Source organism: Diabrotica undecimpunctata, chromosome 4, assembly GCF_040954645.1.
Source record: "Diabrotica undecimpunctata isolate CICGRU chromosome 4, icDiaUnde3, whole genome shotgun sequence".
Lineage (NCBI taxonomy): Eukaryota > Metazoa > Arthropoda > Insecta > Coleoptera > Chrysomelidae > Diabrotica > Diabrotica undecimpunctata.
In genome coordinates, this window is record NC_092806.1 from 156,409,515 (window position 1) to 156,428,691 (window position 19,177).

A 19,177-nucleotide genomic window follows, 5' to 3' on the forward strand; every position below is an offset into this window, starting at 1 on the left:
ATACAAGTAAGTATGTAACTATTGAAAAATATATGGAAAGAACAAAAAATGCCAGGGAACTTTGAGGGCATATCATAACAATACACAAAAAGTGAGACCAACAAATTTGTGAAAATTATAGAGGAATAACGTTACTAAATACAACATACATAATATTGACATCAATAATAAAAAGGAGGTTATCAAAGATCACAAAGAAGACAGTAGGACAGTAAAAAATGTGGATTCACACAATAGATGCAATACACACAATAAGACTTACTCACAACCAATTCATTCTACCACCAACGACCGATTGCGCATACTATAACTTACTATACATCTTCAGGTCAACGGTACATGGTAAACTAAATGCTGAAAATATAATAACCCGTATTAGGGTGCTGTCTGGTACAGAATATACAACAATTATGCCAATATTATATGTGTGTAAGTATTAAATATGACCTTAAAATTTATTAAAAAAAAAACAAAACAAAACTTAGTGAAAAAACTATCTAGTAAAATTGAAATTAAATAAATATTACTTAAATGCCGATCCAAGAATTATTATTAAATGTTTGAGAAAACATACTTAAAAAACTATTATGGTAAACTGGTGACAGGTGATCATATCATCGGTTTTACTGCAACTAATAACGAATAAAGGGAAAGTTCTTGAGGGGAAAAGATATTTTAACAACTAAACTAAGAATGTAGGTATTGTGTAAATTGTTTGTTGAAAATTCAATGTGATCTGTTATATTATTTAAAAGTGATTTAAATTTATTCAAGGGGTATATTTTAAAAATGTGGAAAATGTAGAATGTAATGTATAAAAAGAATATAAAAGAAAGATATAAAAATATAGATGTTCTAATTTTGATATAAGTTTGGGTGTGCACACCCAAACTTATATTAAAAATAGAACATCTATCTTTTTCTACATTACCACACTGGTGTCTGCTCTAAATAAATAATTTCAATAAAGTAACACACATTTTTAAAATATACCTCTTGAATAAATATAAATCACTTTTAAATAATATAACAGATCACATTTAATTTTCAACAAACAGTTTACATAATACCTACATTCCTAGTTTAGTTGTTAAAATATCTTTTCCCCTCAAGAACTTTCCCTTTATTCGTTATTAGTTGCAGTAAAACCGATGATATGATCACCTGTGACCAGTTTGCCATAACAGTTTTTTAACTATGTGTTCTTAAACATTTAATAATAATCCTTGTATCGGCATGTAAGTAATATTTATTTATTTAGTTTTAATTTTACTAGATTGTTCTTTCACTTAAGTTTTATTTTGTTTTATTTAATCAACTTTAAAATCATAAATTAATAATCACACACATATAATATTGGCATAATTGCTGTAAATTCTGTACCAGACAGGTACATTATATTTTTAGCATTTAATTTACCATGTACCGTTGACCTGAAGATGCATAGCACATTATAGTATGCGAAACCAATCGTTAATGGGAGAATAAATTGATTATGAGTAAGTCTTATTGTAGGGGTCTGTATTGTAGGGAAAGCTGTAGGGCCTGATAATATCGAAGCTGAATTTTTAAAACTCTTGGAGGAAGAAGGAATAAATTGGATCACGGCTGTCTTCAATAAAATATACAATACAGGAATCATCCCTGATAAATGGCTAGAATCAGAATTCATAGCGATACCTAAAAAACAGGGGGCTAAAAAGTACGAAGAATATCAAACAATCAGCCTAATGAGCCACATGTTGAAACTGTTTCTTAGAGTCATCCATGGAAGAATTTATAAGAAGTGCGAGGTACAAATATCGGACAGACAGTTCGGCTTCATTAACGCAGTGGGTACCAGAGAGGCACTTTTCGGAGTACAGGTACTGATTCAAAGATGCAGGGACGTTAACTGCGACATATACGCGTGCTTGATCGACTATGAAAAGGCATTTGACAGAGTTCAACATCAAAAGATGATAAACATTTTAAAAGAAGCAGACCTGGATGACAAGGACCTCAGAATAATTTCAGAACTATACTGGAATCAGACCGCATACATGAAAATTAACGGAAAAGAAACAGATCACATAAAAATACTACGTGGAGTTAGACAGGGATGTATCCTATCGCCGTTGATATTTAATATGTACTCAGAGAAAATTTTTAACGAGGCTCTTTACGGAATAGACGAAGGCATCCTTCTAAATGGTGAAAGAGTAAACAATGTTAGATATGCCGACGACACCAAGGTGATAGCAGATAGTTTAGAGGGACTTCAGAGGCTAATGGACAGAATAAACGAGTACAGTCAACAGTACGGACTAAACATTAATACCCACAAAACGAAACAAATGATTATCAGCAAGGAGAATATAAATGGGGCTCAATATACATTAATGGGACGCAGATAGAGCGAGTAAAACAGTATTGCTACCTGGGAACTATTATAAACGAACAGTGGAGCAATGTACAGGAAATAAAGTGCCGCATAGGAAAGGCAAGAAAGGTCTTTAACAAAATGAGCGCCATCTTCAAAAGTCACAACATATCCCTAGATACAAAAATGAGACATTTGAGATGCTATGTTTTCTCTGTGTTGTTGTACGGGGCGGAGGCATGGACGCTTACAGACACCACTATTAAAAAACTTGAAGCATTTGAGATGTGGCTTTATAGAAGAATGCTGAGAATATCATGGACAGCAAGGATCACGAACAAGGAAGTTCTAGAAAAAATGAAGAAGGAACCAAAGATTGTGTTTACGATCAAACGCATAAAATTGCAATATCTGGGACACGTTATGAGAAATCAGCACCGTTACTCCCTGCTGCAGTCTATATTGCAAGGTAAAGTCAAAGGTAAGCGGTGACCTGGTAGAAGGAGAATAGCATGACTGCGGAATTTAAGAACATGGTTTAAGAAAACCTCAATGGAGCTGTTCCGAGCCGCAGCGAGCAAGAAGAAGAAGAAGTCTTATTCTTATTTCTTTTTAGCTAATAATTACTTTGTTTATAACCGTAATACAGTATACTCCCTCTATAACGAACACGGTTATTACGAGGTTTCGCTTATAACGAGATACATTAGATGTGCCGTGAAATTTCTATTGAACTATAACCGTCTATAGCGAGGCAAATTTGGTTATAACGAGAAAAAATAAGATCCAAAAACGTGTTTTTTACGTTTTTAGTCCTGTCGTGGCTATAAATAAATACCTCTTCAAACAGAATCTTTAGAAAATATACTAGTATGATACATTCTATCATAGTGGAATACTAATATCATATCTGTCATACTGGACCATTTAAAGCAGTTAAAAATAACAGAGTTCTTAAAATTTCAGAAGCAATAGTTTATGTTATCCTTGAAAATACGATTTATACATTATGTAGTTGGAAAAAAATATAAGTACAGCTTTTTTGTTTTAACGTATAATATTGATAATAAAAGTAAACAACTCTTTTATGTTTTAATATATTTCATTGACAATAAAAGTAAATAACTTTTTTTCATAAACGCCATTCAAACAATATTTATTAGCATCTAATATTGCTCCGAATGGCTTCACTATAGGAAGTTAATGGTTTAGAAAACTACAGATTTATATGTATGCACAGTATTATGATTGTCTGATATAACGAGATCGGCTTATAACGAGGTAATTAGTCTGTCATTTCAGTTCTCGTTATAGAGGGAGTCTACTGTATTAACCGATTTGGAACTATACTAAACACTGTTAGGTGTTTTTTTCTAAATTTTAAACTGTCTCGTGCAGTTAGATCATTTGTAACAATAGATATATATTAACGTGATTTCTGTTTTAAGAAAAAGTTTAAAACAAAAGAACATTGAAAACCTTTTATTTGAAATTCATTACATATTTGCCCTACGTAAGAAATAAACTTTTCCTGCTATCCACTTTCCTCAAATTTAAAAATAAATAAGCGTAAAATGAAACCTTGTGAAATACATTAGGAAATCTTATTAACACTTCCGGTCCTTTTTCTTTTTAAGCCTTCTAGGACACGAGATTAGGCTTAGATAGTATTATCACGAAAATTATCTGGTCGTTCCTTTTTTAAAACCTTTTAAAGGGGATTCTTAGTGAATATTTGAAGATTTTTCGTGCCGGAAAGGTCCGAAAAGTTATAACTTCTAAGAGGGGTTGGCAAATGAGATACTCGAATTTTTTTGTGTAATGACAGATAACAAAGGATAAACGTGTTTATTTGATGACTGTGTTTTAATTAAGTACGTTATTTTTATTTTTGAAACTACTTAGTTTTAAACATGAAATAATTACGTGTCTTGAATAAACTTCCGAATTTTTTTTATTGTTACATTGCATGTTTACAATCTACTCTATACAGAGAGTAATAAGTAGACTTCGGCAAATATACATATTGCATATTTTGCATATTGTGCATATTTTATGCAAATATTTCATATTTTGGCATATTTGTATTAAAGTTTGCATAAAGTGCATAAAAGTTCAGATTTTTATACTGTATTTGAAAATTTTTAAACATACCAATTTATTTCAATTCTTGTATAAAATTTTGTAGTCATTTTAATCAAGACATGATCTAAGTACGTAATCTCTACAGGTACAAAACATTTACAATTTCAAAGAAGATGAATTTAAGTAGCCCTCAACATTCTTAGAAAGTCTCGGTCACTGAGGCATTCAGTTATTGGATAATCGCTAAGGGTTCGCTCATTTGCATTTTATGATCTAATCCCCAAATATATCTACAATTTATTGTATCTTAACAGCAGGTAAACGGCTAATAGTTTTGTTCCTAATTTAGGGATTTTCCAAAATCTCCCAGTTTATTGAATTAGGTACCTAAACATTTATAATTTGATGCTCAGATTTGTAAATCATTTTTGTTTTGATATTCAAAGCGTAAACACTCGTTGTGCGTAACAAAAAGGAAGATTGTGATTTTATAATGCCTAAAACAACCAGTGCTTCAACTTGGATTAAACCTTATAAAGAGCTGTCTATGGATATGGGAAAAATCTACCGTTCAGTCTGTGGCAAAATTGTAAGTATCTAATATTTTCTATTAAATATCTAATATTTCATACATACAGGGTGTTTCCAAATGACACTTACAACGTTTGACTGTAGATACTTCTCGAAAAATTGAACAAAACGATATAGTTAATGAGGGGTCAAACTTATTTACTTTTCGAGATACAGGGTGTTAAAATTAAAAAAAAATTAAATTCTTTTAGTTAATAACAACAATAACTTTAAAACCAATAAACGTATTTACTTGAAATTTAGTACTCGTAGGTTGTTTTTAAATGAAAAATAGCTTCCTTTAGTGAGAAAAAATTGTCCATGGTACAATACAATGGTGTGTATTTAGAAAAATTTTTCACCTTTACTTTTTTTTATGAAGTCAGCTATTCTAAAACACAATTATTTTTATTGTAATTGAATTAACAAAAAAAAAACTTTTGTTGAATTTTAAAATAAGTTATATGATGTACTAATGGTTAGTAATAAAAACTAATTTGTGGATTAATACTGCATTTAAAACACTTAGCGAGTGTTTTTTTTTCCAAACCAGTTATTTGATTAACCAAAAACACCTTGTATATTTTTATATTTTAAAGGTTGGGTTAAAATAAAGGTTTTTATTTTTATTTATAGATAGCATGTGAGAAGAAATTTCAGATAGACCAACATGTGAGAACTGCTTCACACATTGCAAAAAAAGGAAAAATAGGAGGAAAACATCAAACTTCAATGGCTAAATGTTTCCAATCTACTTCAAAAAAATTAGATGAGCAAGAAACTTTTAATGAAGACTTGTGTCGCGCATTAGTGTCTGCAAACATACCGCTTTCAAAATTAGCAAATGTAAATTTTAGTTCGTTTCTAAAAAAATATTGCAAACTTAATGTTCCAAGTGATCGGTCTCTAAGAAGAAATAATGTGAACGGGCTATACTCGTCGGTGTTAATTAATATTAAGGAAGAAATTGCAGATAATTATTTTTACATATCTGTAGACGAAACCACTGATTCCTCAGGAAAGTATATTGCTCATTTATTGATTAGTGTTCTTAAAGAAGATACCTTACCAAAATCTCATCTTATTTCATGCCAGCAACTTGAGAAAACAAATGCTTTAACAATTTCGCGTTTTATACAAGAAACATTTGCAACTTTTTTTCTTCCAACAACTATTCCTTCTAATAAATTACTGCTTATTTTATCGGATGCTGCTCCTTATATGGTGAAAGCAGGACAAAATTTAAAAATATTTTTCCCAGATTTAATACATGTTACTTGTGTAGCGCATGGATTACTAATATTTTCTATTAAATATCTAATATTTCATACATACAGGGTGTTTCCAAATGACACTTACAACGTTTGACTGTAGATACTTCTCGAAAAATTGAACAAAACGATATAGTTAATGAGGGGTCAAACTTATTTACTTTTCGAGATACAGGGTGTTAAAATTAAAAAAAAATTAAATTCTTTTAGTTAATAACAACAATAACTTTAAAACCAATAAACGTATTTACTTGAAATTTAGTACTCGTAGGTTGTTTTTAAATGAAAAATAGCTTCCTTTAGTGAGAAAAAATTGTCCATGGTACAATACAATGGTGTGTATTTAGAAAAATTTTTCACCTTTACTTTTTTTTATGAAGTCAGCTATTCTAAAACACAATTATTTTTATTGTAATTGAATTAACAAAAAAAAAACTTTTGTTGAATTTTAAAATAAGTTATATGATGTACTAATGGTTAGTAATAAAAACTAATTTGTGGATTAATACTGCATTTAAAACACTTAGCGAGTGTTTTTTTTTCCAAACCAGTTATTTGATTAACCAAAAACACCTTGTATATTTTTATATTTTAAAGGTTGGGTTAAAATAAAGGTTTTTATTTTTATTTATAGATAGCATGTGAGAAGAAATTTCAGATAGACCAACATGTGAGAACTGCTTCACACATTGCAAAAAAAGGAAAAATAGGAGGAAAACATCAAACTTCAATGGCTAAATGTTTCCAATCTACTTCAAAAAAATTAGATGAGCAAGAAACTTTTAATGAAGACTTGTGTCGCGCATTAGTGTCTGCAAACATACCGCTTTCAAAATTAGCAAATGTAAATTTTAGTTCGTTTCTAAAAAAATATTGCAAACTTAATGTTCCAAGTGATCGGTCTCTAAGAAGAAATAATGTGAACGGGCTATACTCGTCGGTGTTAATTAATATTAAGGAAGAAATTGCAGATAATTATTTTTACATATCTGTAGACGAAACCACTGATTCCTCAGGAAAGTATATTGCTCATTTATTGATTAGTGTTCTTAAAGAAGATACCTTACCAAAATCTCATCTTATTTCATGCCAGCAACTTGAGAAAACAAATGCTTTAACAATTTCGCGTTTTATACAAGAAACATTTGCAACTTTTTTTCTTCCAACAACTATTCCTTCTAATAAATTACTGCTTATTTTATCGGATGCTGCTCCTTATATGGTGAAAGCAGGACAAAATTTAAAAATATTTTTCCCAGATTTAATACATGTTACTTGTGTAGCGCATGGATTAAACAGAGTTGCAGAGGAAATACGAAAAAAGTTTCCTCTTGTAAATACCATGATATCCAGTGTCAAAAAAGTATTTCTTAAATCTCCTATAAGAATTCAACTTTATAAAGAAATGCTACCTAACATTCCTCTTCCACCACAACCTATTTTAACGCGATGGGGAACATGGTTAGAAGCAGCTAATTTTTATGCAGATCATTTTGTTAAAATAAAGAACATAATTGATACGTTAACAGATGAAAGTTCCCAATCTCTTTTGGATTCTAAACAAACTTTTCAGAGTAACTTGTTTCAACAAGAACTTTCATTTATAAAATCAAATTTTAGTTTTGTTCAAAAAACAATTACTCAGTTAGAATCACCAAAACTGTCATTGTCCGAAAGTACAGCATTAATAAAAGAATTTGCGTCATGTTGTCGGAACGTTAGAGGTAATATTGGAAAAGATATTTTAAAAAAATTTGAAGCTACTATGGAAAAAAATAAAGGTTACCATATTCTTTCTGAAGTAGTCAGTGTTCTAGCTGGAAATATTTCGGAAACAATTAATTTAGAACCAAATGTTTTGGTTAGTTTGAAAAATGCTCCCGTTACATCAGTTGATGTTGAACGAAGTTTTTCCATATATAAATATATGTACTCAGACAGAAGCCACAAGTTTTTGTTAGAAAATTTTGAACACCACTTGGTCATTTATTGTTACCATAATTCTAAATAAGTTTATTCATACTTAAAAATGATGTAGTTACTTAAAATAAATGTAAATCTTAATGAATAGTAGGAAATATTTAGTTATGTACACTTTTTTTTTTAATAAAATTGTTACTATTTTACGATTTTTTTATTTATTTGTATGCATATTTTGTAAAATATTTGCATATTTTCGGGTAAACACGTGCATATTTATGCGCATATTTTCTACATTTTTATTTGCATATTTGCCGAAGTCTAGTAATAAGTAAATAGTCTGTAAGTAAATTAACGTGAGTTAGGTATCGTCCAGTGACTGTTCTCTAAGTATTATTGCGGTAGGTCTTCTGGACATACTCTCTTCAATCTTCTTTCGGCAAGTGGTTGGGTGAATAAATTACTTATCAGTTCGTTGTTGTGATCAGTGTGTAACGTAATATTTTGCCTACCACATAGGGTATTACTATGGGGGGTTGAAAATTGGGGACAGAAATTATTGGGGTGGAGATAGGGCAAGCAAAATAAACGATACATATGCGAACAGTACTCAGGGTTTGTTTGGAGAGCTGGGTCGTGGATAAGTGAATGGCAATGGGGTTGTATTGGGGCAAATACAAAAAAGAAACAAAGGGGTACTAACATGAATCTGTTGGGACAAATGGACAGACAAAAAACAACAGGAAGGACCTCTAACAATTTAAAAAGGACGCCGCTTCGAGGTGCCAAATTATAACGATTACAACAACTAGTTGTAACTACTGAGGTAACTATTAGAAATACGAAAATGGTTAGGAGACTTTTCTAAAATAAAAAGACAAAATGCTTCAGAGAAATAAACTAAACATTTATTGTGTCTCGCCATAAATAGTTACAAAAATGCAGATGGCACAAAAAAATACTAAATTAATAGTTACAGAGACTTGTACCAAAAATAACAAAGAAAACTTACATATCATTATCCTTTTACAAACTCGGGACATGCTACAAAAACTTACAAATGTTACTGGGCTATAAACTGTGGCACATAAAAAATTATTGCAAATAAAAAATTATCATTTTAAATAATGAAAGCAAGTATTATTTTTAAAAAAAATATCTGTCTACTTTAAAATTAAAACACAGAAAAAGTTACCTGATTTTACCAAAAAAAGTATTTGGCCAATGAAGACATTAAAATTTTCAATATGGTGGCACTTAACCTGTTTAATGTTTTTCTTGTTACCATAAATTTGTGGTTTAAGCCCATATGAAATAACACTTAACTGTACAATTTATACAGAAATTTAAAGTTAAAACTGTGAAAGAAAATTGTAATTTATACTTACTAAATCTAAAGCATTTTAGATATACGTGTTCAATGCAATCCAGCGATTTAATTGAGCAGCTCAAATTTAATATTAAAAAAAATCGGTTGCCTGTAAAGTCGGTTTTACGGGCGAAGATTTTACGTGACAACGTCTTTTTCACGGTAGAATATTTATTGATATGAATATTATTAAATTGCACAATAGGAACAAGGAATTGAATGAAAATAAGAATTGCACCAATTTTAACTATAGAAATATATTTTGTTTACTAAAACATTGTACATGTAAACTTAAACTTAACTAATTTCTATTTGAGTGATTTTGTTGAGGATAGGACGATGATAGGAGAAATAGCATCGCACCAGCGGACCGATCATGTTTGAGTGGGAGAGAGACGCAAGGCATTCGCTGGTCCGGCGGGCCTCTCTCTCGTTCGGTGACTCATCGTAACAGACGTGAGCGGGCGTTACACTTTTTCATGAGTGACTCCGAGCCACAACCTAATTTAAGACGTTGTCACGTCAAAAAGCACTAAAGTTTTTGACGGTTGTAACTGGATTGGAAATCTCTGAACACGAACAAATTCTTCTACTGCCAAAAAAGCCTGGGATGACAACCAGAGAGAAACAAAACGAGGATGGAAACAACGATTCTTGTTCCTCACCTTCTGGAACCTCACTTAAACTGCAACTGAACCATTAAACTGATTAAACTGCTACACATTTTCCATGAAAATGAACAAAACAGAAAACTTTCAAATGCGACGTAGAATTTGGACATAACGCTGAGACCCACCGCTGTTGACCACGCCTCAGCGAGAGTGAACAATTATCTTGCCGGCAAAAACTTTTCAGCGATCTCAATGAATGTTTATTTGAAACGCAGAATATTTAGCGGTTTCGATCAAAGAAAAATATCAAAGAATTTGCGTCCGTGATATAAACAAACTTTAAAATAGGTTAAATTAACTTCGGCGACGTAAAAAGAACGAAATACTATTTGAATTTTAACTCGTACGATAGAAGAAGAGAAACATGGAAAACATTCTTCGTTATTATAATACATATATGAGGGGATTTCAATTTAATACATACACGAGGGGATTTCAAAATATACAGGGTGTCCCATAATTAATTGGACATTAGCTAATGGGTGATAGCTGACATCAAAATAAAGCGTTTGAGCTTAAATTGCTTAGGCAAAATGTTGCTAGTTTTCGTTCTACAGGGTGATTCATTAATATTTTTTTATATTATTTTTAGGGATATATTGAAAACTATTTAACCGATTTAAGTAAAATTTGGTATCTTACTATTATTTAGTATGCTTAATATGAAAATGATATTAGTTTTACCGATGACACTAGGTGGCGCCACCTACTTTAACATTGGTTCATTAATTAGGCCATAATTTTTTTTCCCGCCCTGTATAAACATTCTAGGAAAAAAACATAAAATAACATTCAATTCTACACAAAAAAGGTATTCTTGTTTCAAATCAAAAAAGTACACCGTTTTCGAAATAATTAGAGACGTGCATAAAATAAAAAAATTTTACAAAAACTTATGTAAATTCAAACATTATTCAAAAGGTCTTAAATAAAAGTGAATATTAAATGTATTAGTAGTAGATAATTTTTGCAAAAAAAATGCATATGATTGATCCTTTGATCCAGTAACAAATTTTAAAAAAATCAGAAATTAAATTAAACAATGAAGTGAATATAAAACAATTAACAAAGTGAATAATTCAAAACGAAACGAAAAAAAATTACAATAAGTGTTCAAAATGTGCACCATTAGATAAACTACATAATCTAAATCTTTTGTGTAAGTTTTGTCTTATTTTAAATAATGAGTTTCTTTGGGCCCTAATTACGTTAACTCCCTCTACAATATTTTGCCATAACTCTTGACGGTTTTTTTTTTTTTATAAACAAGTGACTTTAGGTAGCCCCACAAGTGAAAGTCTAGGGGATTTAGTTCGGGACTGCGTGCTGGCCATGGGTATACACTACCTCTACCAATCCACCTTTGAGGATAAATTTCATCTAGATAATTTCTAACTTCTAGGCTATAATGTGGTGGTGCACCATCATGCATGTACCAAGAGTTCCGTCTCAAATTTAGAGGTATGTCTTCTAAAAGAGTTGGTAAATCTTTTCTCAAAAAATTTAGATACGTTACTCCGTCAAGCCTAGTTGTTAATTCGAATGGTCCTACAATACAATCCCCAAATATGCCACACCAGATATTTATGGAAAACTCGTGTTGAAAATGATGTTCTTGAAATGCATGAGGATTTTCTGTCGCGTAGGTATGGCTATTGCGCCAGTTAAATACGCCCCTTCTAGTAAATGTGGCTTCATCGGTAAATAAAATTTTATTATAAAACATTGGATCGTCTAAATGCCGCCCCATCATAAATTGACTAAATCGGAGCCTTGCTGGAAAATCCTGTGGTAAAAGATTCTGTACTGGAGTAAAACTCTACGGATACAGATTTTCTGTCCGTACTATTCTTGACACCGTAGATTTGCTTATACCAGTGGCCGCAAAAACAAGCCTTTTACTGGTTTCTGGATCTTCTGCAACACGCACAACAATTTCATCCTCCATATTCGCATCAATTACTCTCGGTCTTCCAGCATTCCTGTTTTTGGGATGAAATGACCCTGTTTCGCCTAATCTGTCGAACAATGATTTAATAGTTTTATGGTTTGATTGCCTTCTATTGGGATAAAGTTCGAAATAGAGTTCAGCTGCTTTACGAGAACAAAAATTTTCCTGGGCATACAAACAGATCATATCGCGCATTTCTACATTAGAAAATTCACTATGACGTGGCATTTTTCCTTTATCTTAAGTGGTTTATAAAAAACTTAATAGCACTTTGACAAATAATGACTCGCCCTGCACTTTGACAACTAATAATAAATATATTCGTGGTTACCTTTGACAACTAATAATGAATAAATTCGTAGTTACGTCTTGACGTTGTCATTAAGTTCAAAGCATACTTGTTTTGCAAAAAATTAAATAGAGACATGCATCATTAACAAAATACGTTTATTTCGAAAACGGTGTACTTTTTTGATTTGAAACAAGAATACCTTTTTTGTGTAGAATTGAATGTTATTTCATGTTTTTTTTCCTAGAATGTTTATACAGGGCGGACAAAAAAATTATGGCCCCATTAATGAACCAATGTTACAGTAGGTGGCGCCACCTAGTGTCAATGGTAAAACTAATATCATTTTCTTATTAAGCATACTAAATAATAGCAAGATACCAAATTTCACTTAAATCGGTTAAATAGTTTTCAATATATCCATAAAAATAATATAAAAAATATTAATGAATCTCCCTGTAGAACGAAAACTAGCAACAATTTTCCTAAGCAATTTGAGCTCAAACGCTTTATTTTGATGTCATCTATCACCCATTAGCTAATGTCCAATTAATTATGGGACACTCTGCAAGGAAAATGCAAATGCTACAAGTGGTGCGATTTTTATATTTTATTGAGTGATTCTCTATTATGTCCTTAAGTAATGGCATGTCCAGATGATTGTGAAGTGTTTGGTTAGATACATACCATAGAGCTTTACTTATCATACGGAGTATTTTGGATTGGAATGTTAGAAGTATTTTCGTATTTGAAGGTTTACTGCAGCCCCATAGTTCTATTAAATATGCCCAAACTGGTATGAGTATAGCTTTTTACAGAAGCAGTTTATTTTCAGAAGATAACTGCGACCTTTTATTAAATAGCCAGTTCATATTTTTTAGTTTAAGATCTAGTTGTTTCTGTTTAGTTTTAATATGCGTTTTCCATGTAAGTTTTTCATCCAGATCTCAAGTATTTCACAACTGCTTCTATGGGAATGGAAGTATTATTAATAGAAACTTGTGAACATCTAGATTTTTTTGCTGTAAAAGTAATTTCTACTCATTTGCTGGCATTAATATTGATCTTGCATCACTTAGCTTTTACAATTTATGGTAGGTGAAAAAACTATTCTAAAAATAATGTACTAAGGCATTTATTCTTTTATCAAATATCGTGATCTATTGTAAATCAGCAATTTTTTTTTTGTATACTTCTTGACTTGGTTTCTTTAACCTTCTTTTTCTCCTGGTGTTACAACCCTTTGTGATTTTTTGACTACTTAACAATAATCTTCTATCCTGCAATGTCCGTTATATTTTTCCACTGCCCGATGTTCGTGGTTTTAAGGACCTCCTCTACTTCGCCCATCCATCTTTTAAGGAGCCTTTCTCTTGTTCCATTTCGTTGGGGTTTACATATTTGAATTACTTTTACCACTCGATTGTGTAGCATTCTTTCTAAACGAGCAAGCCAATTTAATCTTTGTGACTTTATAAATCTAACAATGTCTGCGCTTTGCATTGATTTGTCCAGCTCGTGATTCATTTTTATCCTCCACGAACCATCGTTACAATTGGTTGGTCCAAATATCTTTCTTAATATTTTGATTTTCATCAGCGTTACTAATGTCGTCTCTTTCTTAATCTTCTCCTTCCTGTTGATACGTAAGCTAACGCCATTTATAAATAACATGAACGTAAGTACATCATTATCAATCAGCCAATCGCGTTCACTGCTGGACATAGGCCTCCCTCAGTTCTTTCCAGTGTTCTCTACACTGGGCCGCTTATAGCCAGTTTCCCGATACACGTTTTATATCATCGGTCCATCTAGTCGGTGGTCGTTTTTGACTTCTTTTATAGTTTCTGGGCCTCCATTGCATAATACGTCTTGTCCACCGTCCATCTTGTGTTCTGGATAAGTGCCCTACCTAGTTCCACTTAAGCGTCGTGGTTCTTTCGATGACGTCTTGAACTCCTAATATTTGCCTGATTTGTTGGTTTGTTATGTGGTCTTGAAGCCCAGATATTTGTAAGTGTCTGTTTGTTGTATGGTATTATTGTCTATATAATATATTTTTATTTATATATATATATATATATATATATATATATATATATATATATTTCTACTCATTACGAGATTTGTCATAAGTTTAGTTTTCTCAAAGTTTATCTTTAATCCTGCTCTTTCAGACAGACTTTTAAGCGAATGTATCATAGAAATTGTATCCTGTAAGTTATCTGCGATTAATACAACGTCATCTGCAAACCTTAGATGATTTCATCTTTCTCCATCTATATTGATGGCCATATATTGCCACTGAGTGTTCTTAAATATTGACTCTGAGCTGCCGTGAACATTTTTGGTGAAATATTGTCTCCTTGTCTAACTCCTCGACCTAAGCTGAATTTTTCTGTGTCTTCGTGTAATCGTATACTTGATGTAGCGTTCATGTAGATGTTTTTGATTAGTGTCGTGTGCCTGTAATCTATTCGGCTTTGATTTAGGGCTTCCAGTACTGTTTCAAACTCTACAGAATCAAAAGCCTTCTCGTAATCGACAAATGCAAGAACCAGTGGTATGTTGTACTCGATGCACTTTTCTATTAAGATCTTTATGGTATGCAAATGATCATTTGTGCCATATCCTGCCCTGAAGCCTGCCTGTTCCTTGAGATGATAGAAATCAAGTTAGTCTCTTTGTTAAAATTTTCGTAAAGAGTTTGTACATACGTGTCAAGAGGCTGAAGGGTCTATAATTTTCTAATTTATTTCACTGCATTGTTCCAGTCTTTTGTAATCGTACCCGCATGTAAGCATTTATTAAACAGTTCGCTTACTGATTTTAATAAAATTTCTCCTCTTGCTTTTATTGCCTCAATAACTTGCCTCAAGTATATACTTTTCTATATTTTCTCCTGATTTCGATTTCTTCGGATATTTCACACGTAATTAATAACGTCAAAAAACTTTTACAAGGCGAGACGTATGAATTAACCAGTAAAAGTTTTGTAAAAGATTATACGAAACAAACATGGAGAAACATTAAAAACATATACTCTAGCAAAAAGGTCTTTGTAGATTCCAATTTTGGAAAACAATTATTCCAAAATAAATTTTTACTGAATTGTATTAAATACTATAGTTTATTTTTATGAACGAGAGAGTAATTAGCATAATTTTAACTGGTAGCTCCGACCACTCCATGGGCGTGCTCAAGATTAATTAAAAAATTCTTTGAATAATTGTAAAAAATAAATGAATTATTTCAGTGTTATAAAGTGTTATGTGTATGTAAACAAAAGTGACCTCTTTTATCACACACTATATTAGAACTGACTGGCCTACATTAAAAAGGGTTTTAAAAAATTCACATTTTTTTTAATTTCTAAAAATTACAAAAGAGAAAAAGAGTTTTTAAAACCGTCTAAGGTATGTTAAATAGATGAATAAAAATATTAATATAAAACTTACAGCTACTTGTTACAAATCCAAATCAGATTCAGAAGATGAACTTTCAGAACCAAGATTTATAATAACTGGCTCGATCATTTTATCAGTAATATTGTCCAGCTTCCACATTTTTTCCTCTTCTTTAATAGTGTGATTTACTGCCTTTTCCCAGTTTTCAGGTTTTATATTATTTACGGCCTCCAAAAACAACTGTTTAATATCATGAATTTTAAAAGTGGTATTTTTTCTTGAAACTTCACTCTTTATCTGTGCCCATACCAGTTCAATCGGGTTTAATTCACAATGATATGGTGGGGATCTAAGTACTGTTATTCCACGATTTTTGGCAATTTCATCAATTTCATATTTTTTAAATTTTTCTTTATGAAGGGCACACAACGAATAAAGTTCCTTTCTTATAGATCCGGGATGGTACGTAATATTTTTTGAACTCAGCCAATTCTGCAAGTCTTTTTTTAACCACTTGGTTGTGGGCAGTCCTTGTATAAGTCTGGAGTGATAACTTGCATTATCCATTACTATTACACAGTTCTTAGGAAGAAGATCTATCATTTGTTCGAACCATTCTTGAAAGACATCAGCGTTCATGTCTTCATGGTAGTCACCGGTACGAGCTGATTCAAAAGTTAATAAACCACCTTCAACAAAACCGTCTGAACTGCCAATGTGTACTATTATCAGCCTGCGTCCCTTTCCTGATGGTGGGTTTAAACCAGTAGATAAGTTATTTACAAAAGCGTGCCTTTGACTTGTAACAGTTTCATCCTGCCAAAATTTATTTGGTGTATGACCCTCGTTGATCCATGTTTCATCAAGATAAAATATTTTTCTTTTTTGGTTTCTCATTTCCTTTATGGTTCTTAGAAAATGTCTTCTCCATATGACAATATCGCTTCTTTCTAATAAAATAGACTTTCTGGGATTCTTTTTCCAGCGGAAGCCTATTTCTTTTAAAAGTTTCCATAACGTACTTCGACTCATTTCTGGGTAATCCTTATCATCTCGAACTGAGACAAGAACTTTATCCAATGTTGGAAATTCTTGTCTAAAGAAGAATTCATGCACTTTCCGTCGAAGTCCTTCTTTAAAATGATATTCTATTTGAAATTTTGGTTTCCCTGGAGCATTACGTGGCATTTGAAAACTACCACATTTCTCTTCTTTAATAACTCTGTAAATCGTAGATTTCCCAACACCAAGTGTACTGCTAACTAACTCAACGGTCTCATCAACACTTTCACATAAACGTTTGTCTGTAAATGATTTAAAACAATTAAATATTAATGTTTTTTCATTAACTGTTAGAGGACCAATTTTTCGGCGTTTACACGGCACTTCCAAATTTTTCATAACAATAGTATACACAATAAACTGCACCTTGCAACTGAAGTACCTACTTTTAGTGAACTGTTAAGAATTTTGAATACGCCACTTGGACCTTCCTATATACAAAATGGAAAAATCCACTATCAAATTTTCTGTGGAATAAGTTTAGAAGGTAATTATCTAGTCAATTACTGTCGTAGATTCCTGGAATTAAAGAATTAAATGTTTGATTGTTGAAACCCTTACTTCGTGGAATGCACTCATTTCAGATAAAATAAAACGTTTTATTTTATCTAAAGAATTAAACTTTATTTTGCAAATAGGCAAAGAATTAAACTTTATTTTGCAAATAGATAAAATAAAACGTTTTATTTTATCTAAAGAATTAAACTTAATTTTGCAAATAGGTAGGTACTTATTAAACTTTTATTGGTTATATATAACCAATAAAATAAACATCTTACATTTCTTGCAAATTCATTAGTACCTGTTAACCTCCATCACTCCGACACTGGCAACCTTATTTAGGGATTAGTAACCCTCACAACTATTGTATTCTATTCTGCTCCAACCTTTATACCTGGTGGTCATACTCAATTTAAAATTGTTTTCCTATATACTTCTGTAAACTTGTTGACAAATATCTGTTTTTCATTGAGTCACCCGTATCAACAGTTTAGGGATTTGCATACATAATTTATTGTTTTATTACTCTCTCATACATAAAAATACACTATAAGAATAGTTGCCTTGTTCATTTATCCAAAAACTTAGTAAAATAAATTTTACGGCTCAGAAAATATGTTGAGAAGGGGAAGACTTTAGAAACGCATTGTATTTTCGGCATTTTATAGAGCGTAATACCCTGAAACAAGTTCTAATCAAGTTTTTCATATTTCCAGCCGCTTATTTTTACGCCAGCGTCCACAAAGCGGCTGACAAACACGGTTTCCGGATGAGAGATGAGACGGGAAGCGGAGAAGTAATCAGGAGGTACAGAAAGGAGGGAATCACTCTCACGCTGCCAGAAGGAAAGACCATACACAACATCAAGATATTTTATCTTTGGTGCGAGGAATTTGACGTAAGTTTTTTTCGTGTTCTTTTAATTTAGAAAATTGCTGCGTACATTCATAAAATACTTTTGCTGTAACTTCGATGTTTTAATGGGAATTTTAATGAATAAAAGAATATCTAACAAACGAGAAGAAAAAATGTGGATATTTTTGCTTTAGAATAAAGTCAGTTTTTTTCCGTTTTTTTTTTTTCGTTGCGTAAATTTGTAAAAATTATATAGCATTTTAAAGTATCAATTAAATTTCTAGGACAAACCATAGAAAAAAATTATAGAAAACCACCAGATACTATTCGCAAAAAAAAAAATAGAACAATTATTTAACAAAAAAAAAGTGCACTATTAAGTGACGTGACATTCTGTTACATTCATATATTTCGTTTTCATTTCATTAATTTTTAGGCATTTATTAATATAATCTAAAAAACATCGGAGTAGATCATTTAAGAGAGAAACCCCAACAAAAAATATATGTCCTCCTGAAAGGAAGTTGGGACTCGGAAAAATGTGTTTTGTGTTTTAAAAGCAATTTTTAAAAACAAATTAGAAACCATCCTTTACTTAATTAAGTCAATTACCACCAGTGTATTTGTTTTATGTTAAAAATCGACCAACACAAATGAAATAAGTATTTAAAAATGGCAAATCCTTGTAATAACTTCCGTGCATTATAAAAACGAAACCAACCAATCCTACTTTATAAGTAGTGTATCCAGAAGCTTCAATAATTACTTGGGAACGTCTTAGCATAATTTTTCTAAACTCTTAAGTACGTATTGGTTGATTTTCATGCATAGTTATACAGTAGAAGCCTTAACTGCTCTAGAATT

The 19,177-nt window shown here is 31.5% G+C and overlaps 1 protein-coding gene across 2 annotated transcripts in view; it reads left to right on the plus strand.

Annotated features, from left to right (window-relative positions):
• Skel (DM13 and DOMON_DOH domain-containing protein skeletor) overlaps positions 1–19,177 on the plus strand; it is a 158,380-nt gene that overhangs the window by 39,770 nt on the left and 99,433 nt on the right. For both annotated transcript variants that reach the window (XM_072530675.1, XM_072530674.1), the window contains exon 3: positions 18,175–18,356. In XM_072530675.1, the coding sequence (XP_072386776.1) occupies positions 18,175–18,356 (182 nt within the window). The remainder of the gene's footprint in view (positions 1–18,174; positions 18,357–19,177) is intronic.